This window comes from Pseudopipra pipra, chromosome 2 (assembly GCF_036250125.1).
Source record: "Pseudopipra pipra isolate bDixPip1 chromosome 2, bDixPip1.hap1, whole genome shotgun sequence".
Classification (NCBI taxonomy): Eukaryota; Metazoa; Chordata; class Aves; order Passeriformes; family Pipridae; genus Pseudopipra; species Pseudopipra pipra.
Window position 1 is genome coordinate 115,733,543 of NC_087550.1, and position 16,081 is coordinate 115,749,623.

The 16,081-nt window shown below is 40.6% G+C and overlaps 1 protein-coding gene and 1 long non-coding RNA gene across 3 annotated transcripts in view; one reads left to right on the forward strand and one right to left on the reverse strand.

Moving 5' to 3' along the window:
- DSCAM (DS cell adhesion molecule) overlaps positions 1-16,081 on the forward strand; it is a 443,293-nt gene that overhangs the window by 386,357 nt on the left and 40,855 nt on the right. Inside the window, exons 22-26 of one of the 2 annotated variants that reach the window (XM_064647059.1) lie at positions 4,889-5,006; positions 5,786-5,949; positions 8,525-8,623; positions 9,180-9,368; positions 11,645-11,935. In XM_064647059.1, the coding sequence (XP_064503129.1) occupies positions 4,889-5,006; positions 5,786-5,949; positions 8,525-8,623; positions 9,180-9,368; positions 11,645-11,935 (861 nt within the window). Of the gene's footprint in view, positions 1-4,888; positions 5,007-5,781; positions 5,950-8,524; positions 8,624-9,179; positions 9,369-11,644; positions 11,936-16,081 lie in introns of those variants that run through there. The other variant, XM_064647060.1, reaches the window with a different exon arrangement.
- Positions 1-16,081, reverse strand: part of LOC135410388 (uncharacterized) — a 162,100-nt gene that overhangs the window by 67,565 nt on the left and 78,454 nt on the right. The gene's annotated exons all lie outside the window — the stretch shown is intronic.

A 16,081-nucleotide genomic window follows, 5' to 3' on the forward strand; every position in this document is an offset into this window, starting at 1 on the left:
TCTTAGGAGCTACACGGTGTTAGTGGAATGACCGAAAGGGTGTTTGAAAGGCCATGAAAAGTCCAAAGGATCTGAAAAATCTGGAGCTTTTCCACTGTTGACTAATTTGTAGGATAACTGCACACTGCGCTGTGAACATCAGTATGACCAAAGTTGAGATCTTAAAAGAGGGATGAGGAGTAATAAAGGACATCAGTGAAGGAATATTTTGAATAAACATCTTAGGGAAACAGGGCAAAGGTCTCAGTGTGCTCCTCTTTTTAGTCCAGTTGTCACCTGTGTGGAATGGATGTGTGGTGATGAAATTTAAAAAAAAAAGGAAGCAAAAATATGCGTAAAAATAGATGCTTGAATAAAAATAAAACCAATCAACCATCAAAATGGTGCAATACTAATAGGCTGAGGCTACAGGCAAACCCTGCACAGCGTGCACTAGAATTTCTCTCTTTCCATTCCCTGTGCATTTAAAGAAAGAGGGAGGTGTTCAAAGATGAACACAGATCAGTGCAGACCCTGCAGGTGCCAAGATTCTTAACCCCTTCTCGTGAGGAATTGCGGGATGCAGCTGCTCTCTGCCAAAAAATTGAGAAGTTGCAACTTGACCCACATGTACTTAAACTGATCCAGCTTACCAGAATTAATTCTGCTCCTCTGAAGCTTATGTAACATAATCCATGATGACAAATAAGTGAACTTAAAAATAACTTCTATGAAAAGACAACATGACTTTAAAGAAAAATAATTAATTACTTCAATATAGACAGGTCAGTCTGAACAAGGCTTTATTTCAAAGGACAGTAGAATGCATCCAGTCAACCTTAGAGCTTGCAGTGGTACTCCAATATAAAGTCTGCATTAGATGATGCTCAGGAAAAGCCTCTTACATGCACTTAGGACTGAAAAAGTGGTGAATAATCCATTTGTGGAGGCTTTGATGGGCACAAGGAATACTAGTAGATGGCAATTTTATGAACTTTGGATGCAGCTGGGTTAGAAATTATTGTATCATGTGCAAGACTTCCTTTATGAATGCATCACAGGGCTTTTTAGAGAGCTGGGAGGAAGTGCTGATCAGTGACAAGGGCAGTGGATGCACAGTGAAGAAGGATGGGCAGAGCTAATAGTCTTCAAGACCTTTCTCACCCCCCAGTTTGTCTGAAGCAAACAGCACATCACAGAGTTAGGAGCAGTTATAGCCTGATTTTACCACGAGTTACCAATGCTAAAACATCCTGTGGGCCTTTGTTTTGAAGTTGTTTGCTTCTTTTTTTGCTCCTCTTACTGCACAGTAACTGTCCAAGTAATGATACCATCCTGACAGCTAATGAGAGTTAACTCTGAATTGAATTATGTCAACTTAATTATAACCCCTTTAAGAACTCCTTTGAGAACAATGAGAATGTCTAGATAGGGGTTTGATGTGAAATGGATAGTCCAATTTAAATGAAAGCTTAATTCAAGTTAACATTTCTTTCTTTCTTTAGTGCCTTCATTTCTCAGAACAGATTGTTATTCTCTGTAATTAACTGACAGAAATAATAAAGAAAAAACCCAACAAACAGAAAATAATCACGACAATGAAAGTTCAGTCTGGAAGTAAAGCTCTGCCCCTGCCCCTCAAATTACACTTCATTGTTGACTTGAAAGACGTGGGTTGAGCCTATCAAATATATTCAAAAGACATAAAACCTTGCATGCACCTCGTTCCTCTTATTTACTGGCCATGACTGATGGAGAATGACATTTGCTGGCAAAGTGATGATAACAGATCTGGACCCATGGCAATCTGATCCTCTGGGGAGAACTCTCTGATTTCAGTGTTGAGTTTTCTCTGTTCTTTTAGACTACTTGAGCATAAATTTTGAACAGATTTCCCCCTTAGTCTATGCTGATTTGTTTGTTTAATGTTTTTAAAAAACATGGGGAGCTCACATGATAATAGCACACCTCAGTGGTCTGTTCCTTTAATGGTTCTTCAGACTGGAGTCCACAGGATATCACAACCATAAAACCATGGAATGTTTAGGTTGGAAGGGACCTTAAAGATCATCTCATTCCTGCCTCCCTGAGAGGAGAAACTTCCACTCTCCCAGGTTGCTCCAAGCCCCATCCAACCTGGCCCTGAACACTTCAAGGGATGGAACAGGTTGTCATAGCTGTTGTTCAGTTTGCCTTTAAAATGCAGTTGTGTCCTCTGGATAAAAAAAAAAACCCACACCCAAAAAAATGTGTTACAGCCTCTTGCAAAGAATTCCTGCCCATTTCTATTTCTATGACAGTAAATGTAGGTTATAGGATTTGTAATTTAAGCAAACAAACCTGCAGAAAACCTCATTAGCATAAGGGAGTGCACTGTTCTGTGAAGGCACCTCTTTCTCTTCAATTAATGATTGGGTAATTTGCAAAAAATAAGGACAGACACAGCCCCAATCCAGTGCCATGCCATCAAATTAAAGGCTGGAGAGAAGTCTGTAGGCATGTGGGTGGCTTTGACAACAGAGGTAAACCCTTAAACTCTGCAGCTGAATTGCTCACGTGCTTCCTAAAACTCCCTTTGCTCAAAAGGGAGAGGTCTGTGAGATTCCAGGCATTTTTACCTCATGAATGCCTGTTGGAGTTTCAAACCCGTTGCTTTTAGATGGATTTCACTTGGCATTTATTTCGTTTCTAGTTTTCTTTGTGTACCTTTTAGCAGTCTCGGGACATTATTAGAAGTCAAGCTATGAAGAAAATTGGACTTGAAAATTACCATGATCTCTTATAAAAGCACTCAGTGCATGAAAGGAATAAGATAATCTGTAGAAACCTGTGGATACTTTCAGAGGAATAGTGCACTGAGCATTTGGAATCAGCACTTCTGCGTTATGACCTGTCATTTTACCACTTAATCTTCTTTGAGCTTTATGTTATTTCCACCCATCACAGCAAAACCAGGATGTGGAAAACCAGGAGCTACAACATCATTGTTGCACTTTCAATTTCTGATGTCCAACCTTTGACCTAAAGGAAGAATTCACTTTGAAAGAACTATCAAAAGCAAAGGGATAACACAGACAGTTTGCCACCAGTGGTGCCACGTTGTGCTGAAGGCTTCAGCAGGATCCCTGTATTCCACATGCTGTGTCCCACAGGAACTGGCAGCAGTTGGAAATAGCTGGATATTTCAATATCCACCAAGGAGGTGGGAAGGCCAGGGAGGAAATAATTAATAGTTAATTTTAAATGAGTTTTCAGGCTTGACTTTACAGAGGAATTTTGCATGGAATGGGGAATTCAAGCAGTCCAGAGGTTCCAGATGTGTTTTGTAGATAGTCAGAGCTGACAACATCTCCTGCTGCTTTTTAAAGATGGTGTGAGCACCAGGAGGCACCTCCTGCCACAAGAACCAGGCACCACTGAAGACAGTTGAGCCTTTTAACACTTGAGCAGAGTCAGGATTTCACTGTGTGTGTCTCTGAGTGCACTGAGCATTTTTCTGTGTGAGCTCCTTTGGTTAATGAGCCCATGGCTTATGGCAGTAGAGGCCTCTGTAAATCTTTCCTAGGGGACGTGGTCTTAGGAATGCCCTGGTGGAAAACCAGGCAGATTCATGAGGCTTTAATGACTGACCAGTGTCTTTGAGTCACTTTGGTGTTTAACTTTTCCAGGGCAACACTTTCCTTCCAGGGTTAATTATCAGAGTTTCTGGAAGGAGGGAGCCAGGTATCTTCAGCTGCTGTTGAGCCAGGACAGGACATATCTATCCTTGGCTCTTCAGAAAATAATGTTGTCCCATTACCACTTTGTCTGTTACCTAAATTTTTAAACAGCTACTTTTGTTTTCAGTCAAAATTCTGACCAGAGAAAAATCTCTCTAGAAGCTTGATCTTCAACAGTGTGAGAAGAGAGCACAGGCAATACAGCCCAAACTGATGATATAATCTATGAAGTCTTTTCTTTTTATGAATATCTCAAGTCCCATTGCAGCCTACTCAAGTAATTTTGCTTAATTTTTCAAGGCCTGTTCTTTTATGCATGATTTTTTTTTCTTCAAGATTAACCATCCCAGTTATATTTGAAGCTGGGTCTCATTTTCATGTTTTTCTAATTGGTGCAAAATGGATTATTAAGTATAAATTCTGATCAGTGTGCATGGCTGAAGTAGATCAAGCCTACAGTATTTTGTCTATCTGTAGTCAGTATGTGCCTTTAAAATGTATATTTAGAGGCCAACAGGAAATCTATTTCTATCAAGGATCATTCTTAAGTAATAAATGAACCTCTAAAACAACCTCAGTGTTCTTCTGTATTATAAACTAAAACTACAGGACTGATACTTTTCTTGATATATTTTGGTGATCTGAGAGCTGACACAAACTGACTGAAGAGTTTGTTCATATTTGTGGACTTCTGGTATACTCTGCAATGTATTAACCTGTACATACCTGAAGGTTTACTTTGCTTTATAACAAAACTGTTGTAGCAGTTATGTGTCAATAATTTAGCTTCTGTAAGACACCTGTCTGTTGTGGACACTTCTTGCTGAGAGTTTGGAGAGAAGCATCCATTGGACATAATTTTCATCTGTAATTTCTGCTATGAAATATATAAAAGTCAGTAAAGATGACAAATAACTGGATTTACTCTTTTTCTCTACAAAGACTATTCCATTCTGTCCCTTATCTGTCTTTTCAGTTACTTTCCTTCCAAATACTGAAGCTGATATTTGTGCTTGAATAAATAGACAATATTACGAGTTAAAATGAATTAGTTTCCTAAAAGCACCGCTTGAAACAGATTAGTTTGCTTTTCCACCTTTAATTCTGGGTGTCTGTATTTCCCTTCTAAGGGCTGTATGAATGGACACCTCACTCCAGTCTTTCTTGCTCTCTCTCTCTCTCCCCCCCAGCTCCTGCCAGGATTTTGACCTTCAGCGGCACGGTGACGACTCCCTGGATGAAGGACATTGTTCTCCCTTGCAAAGCCGTGGGGGACCCAGCTCCAACAGTCAAATGGATGAAGGATAGGTAACCAGCAACTAAATGTATAGCTCTGATAAAGCCCATTTCCTTAAAATCCTAAAGGTTGTGATGTGGGCACTTAGACGTGGTCACGGTAGATGAGGAGTTTAGAAATCCCTTGAACTCATTGGCTGTGGTGATTACAAGGTGTCAAAAGCAGAAGAATAATGGAGAAAGGGTAAAGGAAAACATTCAAAATGTGAAACCTTGGAGTCTGTTTTGTTTTACCTTCGGGCAGACAGGATGGTTTTATTCTGAGAAAGCAAAATGCCTGACACACTGATCCCTGCTGAGGTGTGTCAGTATGTCTTGCCCAGATTTCATTTTTCGTTATTCTCTTTTCAGCTCTGGTTTCACAGTTTGACAGAGTCACTGAGAGGCACACCTGGACAACAATTTTCATCCAGGCACGTGTAAGCAGTGATACTGCAGTGCTGTGAAACCATCGTGGGCATTGATACAAGTAGCTATTATTTTGTAAAGGATGAACTTTGCAGCCAGGAGCTGATTTACTCTTATTTTGGCACTTCTATGAAACAGCATGTGGTTAAGGAAGGAGTGAATTTCCATTTTCACTCAAATTTGGATCAGATAATGTGAATTTTTAAAGCAAACAGCGAGTGTTTCCCAACAGAAAATATCCTTTACTCTCATTAAAGAGAACGCACCAACTCCCCCCCCCTTTTTCTTTCTTCCCATTCTTAGTTGCTTCAAAAAAAAATCCAATTCTGACTAATTTTGATTGTAACTTCTTTAATGTATGCACTTTGTTTCCTGTGAGGTAGTAACGGGACACCCAGTCTAGTGATGATTGATGGGCGAAGGAGCATCTTCAGCAACGGGAGCTTTGTCATCCGGACTGTGAAAGCAGAAGACTCTGGATACTACAGCTGTGTGGCCAGTAACAACTGGGGATCAGATGAAATCATTTTGAATTTGCAGGTACAAGGTAAGGCTGTTTGATCCACCTCGTAATTGTTACCGCGACTATTGACTGCTACGTGTTGGTAATGCAAAGTGTGGGTAAAAAATTAATATGAATGTGTGTTAATGCCTATCTAATTCTTCTAAATTAATAAATAAAATATTATGCAGGTCAGTCTGACTCAGCCATAAACATTTTATGAGCTAGCAAGAGGTGCTTCTGGTGGAAAAATTCACACGCTTGCAGTTAGGTCTCTTTGTGAGTTTTTGTAGGATTGACAACAATCTTCTAGTTCTTCGCTCAGAAAGTAACAGATTATACCTTCTCCTTACAAAGATTACATGTATCATTGAAATATTACAAAATTCAGAAAGACCTGAAGGCCTTTACTTCAGCTTCTGAAAAGCTCTCAACAGAAATTTGCCCCTGTACTGAGACCTTGGACAGAAATTTCATTATCGAGGAGCAGAATTTTATTGATGGTGGATATGAGGAAGCATTTAAAAAGAAACATCAGTACACCTTCAACTAATGCATATCACCAGCTGCTTTTTATGTGCATTTTGAAATGCCTGAAGTGTGTCCATGATGGTGTTGATCCATATAAAAGCATGACCACAATAGGAAGGAGGCAGAGAAAACACTGTCAAATGGAAACCTTATATTTATATTTCATTAAGTACTTCTGTAATTGCATATCTTTGCTCTTATTGAACTGCAGTAACTAAGAGCAAGTCAATATTATTTCCCTGAGGGACAGAGAAAGAATGGCATTTAATATGTGGGACCACCAGTTTTTGTAGATAGGGTGAAGCTGTGATGGAAGGCTTTACAATAAATCTTGCCCAGTGCAGTGTGTGCAGTCTCTCTCCATGGAGTCAGCCAAGTCAGTCAGAATAACAGAACAAATCCATCTCACACAGAGAATTTTCCTTCAGAGTATAAACTGTCTCTTTGGTTTTCTTCAGCGCTGTTGGGCCCTGTGAGGGCAGCAAAATGAACTACTCTCTGAACTAGTCCACAGCTGCAAACCAGCAGCCTCTGATTTATATCAGCATTCAAATTATTTTGCAATCTGCTGACTTGAGCATGAGCTCCCTGGCTTTCCATCCCAGTTCTTCATCCTTCTCCTTGATGGACACTGTCCATGCCTCACTTCTTGTTCTTAAGGCAGCAAAGCTCCATTTTGTTTCTGTGTTTCTGAGGAGCTTGGAGGTCTCTAGTCACACGTGTTCAGAAGACACTTGAGTGATGTGTTAGCAAATGTTGACCCTCCAGGGCTCCAATAAATTTTCTCCCAGCTCTTTAAAGTTTCACCTGCCATTCTTTTCAAACATCATCCTCCATGGCCTCACTGCTTTTGTGCCATGGTTCTGGTTACTTCATCTCTACAACAGGGCCAGTTTAAGATTCAGGCAGAAGTCTAAGATGACCTCCCCAGACCATAACTAGTGTATGATCATATTGGCACATGACAGAGTTGTCAAGGTGAAAAGAAAGCTGGTTGCTTTGCCACTCCCTGTCCCTGAGCTCTGGAAACCCAGCCACTCTGCACTGGTGCAGTTTGGGATTACAGTTTGGGATTACTTAGCCTGAGCCTAAACTGTCACAGTTTATAGTCCCATTTCCAGTCTCAATTCCTTGTCCCATTTACCAGTTCCAGTTTTTCTTATCCTGGGCAACTTACTGGGATGTGGCATGGCTCTTTCTCTGCCCTTTCATGCTGGAGTTTCATAGAATCATGGAATGGTTTAGGTTGCAAGTTACCTTAAAGATCACCCAGTTCCAGCTCCCCTGCCATGGGCAGGGACACCTTCCCCTAGACCAGGTTACTCAGCCTCTCATCCAACCTGTGTGGAAGTGAGTTTTCTCTGAAGGAAAGTGGGCACTGGGAAGATGGGAGATGAGACTTCTGTCTTATGCCTGTGTTCGGTCAGGAGCTGGTCCTGAGAACCACACATAAGAACCTGGTTCTTATATCCCACAGATTAAACACAGGTATAATGTTTATAGAGAGCAGCAGAACTGAAGTGTTTCCAGCCTTCGCTGATAAAACTGTGTCTTCCTTATACCAATAACCTCAGTGCTGTGGAAGAGGTTATGGATCTGCCTCCAATCACAGATCTAACTCTGCTGCCTACTTGAGTGGCAGAAACTCATTATACACCCTTCTCTTTTTATTTTTTGCCATAATGGCCTGCAAATACAGGTACAAGTGGGGCATCATTTGCAACTTCACATCTGTTTCCTGCCACTAAAATTTCAGCTTCCTCCTAAAACAGATATGAAAAATAATGAAAATGAATGGCTGGGTAGCTCATATGCTATTTAAGTCTGACAGGAATGATACGAAAAAAATCAGAGAAGAACAAAGGTTAGGAATTGAAAGACAAAATTGTGTAGAAAATTAAATGTAAAAAATGAGAGCTTGTCTGCTCTTGTTTAAACCAAGGGTGTCAGCTAAACAGACACTTTGACATAAATCATTTGCTTTTTTTGCAACTCAAAACAGTTATTTGATAAATGACTATGAGAAGTGATTAAGATCACATCTAATCATTTGATTGCATTTTCTAATTTTAACTATTTTCCCATCTAGTTCCACCAGACCAGCCAAGACTCACTGTATCCAAAACTACATCTTCCTCTATCACTCTTTCCTGGATACCTGGAGACAACGGTGGCAGTTCTATCCGAGGTAATATAATTCAGGTTAATTGCTACTTCCTACTAAATTCTCATATGTTGATAGGATTAGTATGTAATTATGAATGGCTAAAAAACCCGGAAAAACAAAGCAATCTGTATTGCTGTCAACCCTTAATGTGCTCTATCACCGTGATAACAGCTTTCAGTAAATTGCAGTTTGTCTTTGTGGTGGTTTATTCACACATTTAATCACTTTCTTTCAGCTGTTATGACAGTTACTCTATCTGATTTTCCAGGCATGTAATCTCCAACCACTCATTTCCGAGGGTCCAGGTTCATCATCTGGTTGTTGCTGATTGAAGGGTGCTTAGAAATATCTATCCCTTTCTTTTCCCTTTGAAGCGATCACAAAAATGGTATTTAAGCTGTATAAGGATGGGGAAAAATGCATTGCCTATCTTTTAGTCAGGGGGGAGCTTTATGTCTTCCTGCAAATGGGACTTTCCCAGTTTTATTAGATCTTTAAAATGACTCGTGGGATTGATTACCTGAAGAATCTGTGGTTCGCGTCCAGCTCATCGCCGCCGTCTGTGCTTTTCCTCCAGGTTATATTTTGCAGTACTCTGAAGATAACAGTGAGCAGTGGGGCAGTTTTCCCATTAGCCCCAGTGAGAGATCCTACAGGCTGGAAACACTGAAATGTGGCACTTGGTACAAGTTCACTCTGACTGCCCAGAACGGGGTGGGGCCGGGACGCATCAGTGAGATCATCGAGGCCAAGACACTTGGAAAAGGTACGTGGATTTCCATCCCCTAAAGCTCTGGCATCCTGCTGCAGGTCTTGGTTTGATGAGAAGACATTAAATATTAAATATATTTAATATTTCTGGCTTTGGAAGCATTTCCAGTTGTGTCCATGCTGTGAGAGAAGAGGCTGTCCCTGCAGGGCTTTAAGCCCTGACGTTCTATCCTTATTTCTCCAGTAATTTTTTTCTAAGATGGGTTGGGTGATATTTAGTCAGAGGGTGTCTCCCCTGCCACGGGATATAGCAATTCCAACTGCTTTATTGCCACGAACAAATTGTTTCTTCTCTTCTTATAAAAGTTCAGGGCGTTATTTGGATGTTGAAAGAAGACAGGGAATAAATTTATGTATAGAGGAAATGGGGCCAATGTTTTACTTCTCCTCCAAGCTGGTATTGCAGGAGCCATGCAAATAGCATCCTTTGAGCAGGATCAGTGTCAAAAATAAAGGAAAAGTTTACATCAAGTTCTGCAAGGCAAAACAACCAAAATCTGTGAAATTCTTATTTAGCTCAGCACTGGGTCTATTGGTCCTGGTTGCTGAGGGAAGTTCCACACTGGAAATATGTGTCAGAACTATGAGCAAATTTGGCTACAGACCCACTTAAAGGGGCACTTTAACAGAAGATAGTGCAGTAGTTTTGCATAATGCTCTGAAGGTCACCTCCTCTTGAGTCTCTTCGCCAGTTGTAAGAAACACTCTCTCTTGGTAGCAGTTTCACAGTAAAAATAGTTTATTTTGGTAGGAATGTCAGCCCTTCTCCATCCTCTCCATCACACCAGTGCTGTTGCAGAGTGGGTGTGAGTGTCAGGACTTGCTGAAGCTCAGAGGAGGCTGAAGCTCAACTGCAAATGTCCTGAGATTGTCGTGGTCAGGGAGAATCATCTGCTGACCTTAAAGCAAAGGGACACTTGGAGAAGTAGCAGTTGAGGTTTTTTTATTTTCATGAGATGTTTCTTTTTGCATGAGATGTAAAATTTAAACATGCTTCAGATAACATCTGAATCATAGAATTGTTTAGATTGGAAAAGATCTTTAAGATTATTGGTTCAAGAGAAAGAAGATCTCCCAACCTTTTGAGTTTCTCTGGGATTTTATATAAATGCCTGAAAACTACCTGTGTAACAGTTATGGACTGAACAGGTACTGTGTTATTTAGAAGGTTGAGATCACTCTCCTTCATATTAAAGCTCCAGAAGCATCTCTATCCTAAGCTGTTAACAGGGACAATTTGAAGTAGTTCATAACACATGGCAGGAATTACAAGTTTCATTTAGATTCCTGTAGAGTTCAGAAAAGATTATGTTTTCATACAATAATGCCAAAAATACCCCTATTTGGAAAAGTTATGCTTCATTATAGAAAACAAAATAGCACATTACAGATAATTTTCACTACATTAGGTGTAACTTCTAACAGTAAAGATACTTGGTTTGCTGAACAGTTTGCAATAATACTTTTAAATACTCTGCAACAGTATTTAATTTAAATTACATTTGTTGATGATCTCCCTTGTCCATCTACTGTTGCTATTTCAATTCTTAGGTGCCATTTTGACTGTCATTACTCCTGTCTTATGTAGAACTGCCAAAAAAACTTTAATCATAAACCATCATTTGAGCCCAAAGTATGACAAGGAAATAAAAATGTCATTCCCTTTCTGAATGGAAACATTTTAACTCAGAAATGCAAAATTCAAAATATATATTATTTTCATATATGTCATGTGCAATGTTAGCATATAATTATTTTTAATCGCTGTTCTTTTCTTGCAAGTTCTTAAAACTTGTCATTTTTGGCAAATGAAAGTTTCTGTACTTGCAAAAAAGCCTTGTTCAAAAACCACTTCAAAAGAAGACTGGAGCATCAATGGACAATCTTCAAGTGCATTTGTCTTTTGTAGTATTTTTGGAGGAAGTTTTGAACTCTTTTTTCATAGCAGTGAGCAGGGGCATTTTATTGCTATGAAGTGTCTGCACTAGATTTACAAGCCATGCCAGACCATGCAAACCAGCAAGTCAGGTCCGTCTGGAGACGTATGGATATTTTTTTCACTTGTAGATTTGGAAATCTGAGTTTGTGAGTCTGGCACATAAGTGTGAAAAAAACATTTAAGAAGGAGGAGTGGGAGAAGTTAAATATATAGCTACTGAGTTCAAGATAAAGTTAAAAGCATCCTAGAAGTTATTCTCTTAACTTTATAATTTAAGAGCCCTTTATCTGTAATATTTAAGCATTTCACCTGAATTATACCGTTGCTTCCAGAGCCACAGTTTTCCAAGGAGCAAGAGCTCTTTGCCAGTATCAACACCACACGAGTGAAGCTGAACCTGATAGGCTGGAATGACGGGGGCTGCCCCATCACCTCCTTCACCCTGGAATACCGGCCCTTTGGGACAACGGTCTGGACAACGGCTCAGAGGACATCCCTGTCCAAGTCCTACATCCTGTATGACCTCCAGGAGGCAACCTGGTATGAGTTGCAGATGAGAGTGTGCAACAGTGCTGGCTGTGCAGAGAAACAAACCAAATTTGCAACACTCAATTACGATGGCAGTAAGTATTTGATTTTATTTATGTCTCACAGTTTTACTCAAGTTTCATAAGTTCATCCTTCCTATTTTTTAATTTTTTTTTTCTCATCTTCCATTTTTTCCCCTTGTAAACCCCGTTTTAAATCTGCTAGCCGTGCTGTCAGAGAGGTTAAGGTCTCAAGGATGTAAAATGTCTCCTGATTTCATGGCAATGGGCTGCCAGGCAGAGAAGAGGAATTGTTTATTTGTCGTCACTGCGGAAAAGCTCCGGCACCGAAGTCAATCAGCCATAAGACACGTAATCATAGGACACTAAGTGTCATTAGTTCCAGTGGTTACAGAGGCACTTGGTGGTAATTCATGCATCTCTTCCATGAAATTTTTGTCTCCCACACGATTGGTTCCTGCAGCCATTCAGGGGGTGTGTGGCCTCCTCGATATTCCGTGCGACAGTGTCCTTGTGACACTGCCCAAAACCCATTATGTGACACAACGGAGCTTGTCTTCCGGGAAAGCCTCTGGAAAGCATCTTCCAAGGGCAAAGCAATGGCAGTACTTTACAGACAGGGGAGAGTGAAGCTAATGGCCATGACAGATGGCTCGGTCATGCCCAGCAGCAGGGCACAGGGGAGGCAGGCGTTGTTGCATCCTGCCCTTCTGCCAGGGGTTACTGCCCACCCTTCAAAAACCAGGACAAGAGGGCAAGAGCAAACATGCCAGCTTGTCAGTCACCCCAGCTCATCTCCTGGCAGGCTTGTGGAAAGGGAGGGTGGCACATGTGTGCTCCCGGTGGCTCTGCGGTGGGAGATGCCTGTACTCCTGGCAGGAAGGCAGAACAGATGGCTCCAGATGGCATTCCCTTGAATTGCTCCAGCGTGAATTGCCAGAGCTTTTCTGGAGACATCCAGTGTAAAAATCTTGCTGTGTTGCCAGGGATATTGTGCTGTGTTGAGCAACCACTTGGCGACATCTGTACTGTTAAATTAACCAACAGAACCAGTGAGCAGGTTCAAGCAAGAGCTGATGGTTGTCCAGTGACAGCACCAAGCTGGTAATTGTTCATAACTCTGTGTCGGTAACACATCTCCCTGGCACAGATTTGTCCCATCACTCCTCATGTACAGCTCAGGGCAGAGCATGGGCCATTCCCAGTCAGAAATGTGGGATATGACTCAGGCAGGGTTTAAACCTCAGCGTCTTAAGCCATTACATTTTACATCATTCCATCTATATGATTGGGGCACACAAGCCATACCTTAAAATGAGATTATATGAAAATGCAGGTCCAGAGCCTTAAATTCCCACTGATAGCATTGAAATCAGATGTATTCTTGCAGTGATCTGATTTCAAATGTTGTCAGGCTCTGCTTTTTGATTGGGTGATGATACCTACCTTGGTTTCACACACTGCGACCACACACCCTTTGATTTTTTGATGTTGCTGTATGGCATCTTTAAAAGAGAGAAAATGAAACAGTGAAAACTATTTGTAGCATTAAATTTCCTGGGCCACTGCTTCTGGTCAGCTGGAAAATTTTTCATTTATGATGTTGCTGGTTTTGTTTGTCAGACATGCTTTGCCAGGACTATATTGTGCCTTAGAGAGGCAGTGTGATCTCAAATACTGACCCCAAGGTTAAGAGGGGCAAAAACGGATGGAAAAGCAAATTTTCAGTTTTCAGATTTTCTAAATTTGTTACCTTTGATGCAGAATGGAAATGATAAACTGGTTGTTATTATTATTATCATCACTATTGAAAATTAAGGTAGTCTATTCCCACATAAGAGATTTCGTATAAATATTTCAGTCCTTCTAAACCAAAAGTTGTCCCCACAGTTCCCTGTTCATTTTTTCCTTGGTAAACTGCATAGGCTTAAGGAGCTTCAGAGTTGGGAAATTGTGTATTATTATAAATCAACATTTCCTATCAATACTTCATGCAGGGATTTTTTGCTTTCATGGAGAGGGAGTTTTTTGTTTGCAGAAAACATGTGAGTGGAAACTTCTTGGCCAGCTCCACTTTTGAGTGTTACCCCCACCTCTACCTTTGATTCATCCTGTGATGTGAGATTAACCCCTTCCAGCTTCTAGGGGTCCCAGCTGCCCTTGGGATAAAGCAGATACAAGGATAGTACTTTGGAGATTAGATAATATGGTGTATGGAAGTTCTAGGATACCGAAAGATGAGGACAAACTCAGGAGCTTTAGCAGCCTTAGCATAAAGCCTTTGTAAACTCTGCAGAAATCCTTGAGTTACGTGGTGTTTGGGTCACTTTGGGCTGCAGGAGCTGATTGCTGCCTGTGGCAGAGCTCCTGAGAAGTATCCTGGCTGAGCATCCTTCACCTGAAATCTCTCCGTGGGAAATCAGGTCAAAGGGTTAATGACGACTTTGTGCTCCCTCCATTCGCGGGTATTTCGCCTCACAGATTTCCTGACCTCCCTGCCCCTTGTTTTTTGGAACACTTGCATTCCTGAAGGAGATAATTTTAGCACCATAGTGTGTAGCACTGCAAAGGAGCTTCCCTCAGCTGCTCAGTAGCCCTGACATTAAATCAGATCAGCTCCATGGCTGCTCTAACTATGCTAATTGATTCCAGCCCACCAAGGGACTTCCCACCATGAAGAGCAGTGAGGACAGGGGAAAACACTTAGATCAGTAGTCCTGAATTCACGAGGTGCAGTGGGAGATGCTGGAAGGGCTGTAACAAAGGGGAAAATGGGGTCAGAGACATTCCAATTACAACTTCCAGGAAGCACCAATCAGGTGAGTTGACCTGGAAAATAAAACAAACCCTCTCAGTTTGTCTGGGACTTAGTTCTGAGGACTTTTGCTATTCCACTCCCAGCCAGCACCCAGGATGCCAATAAATGTTGCTATCCATGGAGAGCAGGATTAGTTTGTGCTAATTCCTAATACAATTGCTGAAAAGCCACAAATGGATAATGGGAAGGTTATATAAACCTGCAGCATGATTTTTAATTAAGCTTTAACTGCCTGGATATAAATGTTATGAGGTTTACATTTTACTTGGAAGAGGTATGGATAATGATAATCACATACCTAAACACTTAAGGTTTAGCTGAAATTAAGGCCACTCATAATTTGATTTTCATCGAAGTATTAAGGAAAGCAAGATGTAATTTTAGGCAATCTTGAACCCAACAGTCTTTAGCCAGAGATCTGTGTGACTGTAATTCAGAGAAAACTTTGGCCTCTTAGTATTCATGAGGGTTTAGGAGAATTTGGAGACAGTTATTAGTATTACCTTCAGGAGCTTGAAGTTTCATCTAATAATTTTATTTGCCTTGAGAGTAGTGCAAAAACTGAATCTCAGTTGAAAAAATCCTGCTGTGTGTTTATACCAAGAAATGGAAAATTAGGGAAAAAAAAAAAAAGAAAATTATGGGGAAGAACTGCAAAGGAACAGTAGAAAAATATTCAAAATGCAATTGTAAGAAAACAAATTTTCCATAGTACTTGATAAAGGTTTGGGTGGTTGTAGCTTTTCTTTTAATCTTCGTCTCTTTAGGGAGCTCCTCTACACTTTATATGCAACTCAGATAGATCTGAAAAAAACCCCATGACTTAGGATTCTGCATTTTCACTGTGGTTCTGGCACTCACATTGTACTGCATCATATCCCAGTTTTTTATTCTGATGCTGTATGGGACATAATGAGATATATCAGTTAATGCAGCAATTAAAATGTAAAAAAGGATGTCCCTGTTTTTCTCTGTCACCCTCCTCTCCCTTCAGCAAGTAAGGAGCCACTTTTATGTCTCAGTAGCCGGTTAAAATTTAATAGCTTCCATCCAAAGTCATCACAGTTCACAATACTTGCGTGTTCCTACCCATTCCAAACAAATACGCATTTTATAGCTCATTTGTGGTTGCATTCAGCAGTTTAATAGTAATCAGGAAATGAGGGAGAAGTCTTCCATGACTAAACAGCCTTCCCCAGAAAGCCCTGCATTCTTCTCACGTCCTTCAGAGGTAAAGAAAAAGAGAATTGAAAAGTTCAAGTATTATATATCACCAGGAAGCCAGGTATATTCAAAATGCAAATATGTCCCAGAATGAAAAAGTGAGCTGCCTGCCAGTAGTTGGTAGATTCATTTCCCTGGTTTCCCTCTCAAAATTTGATTGTTTCTCTCCAGCATTACCC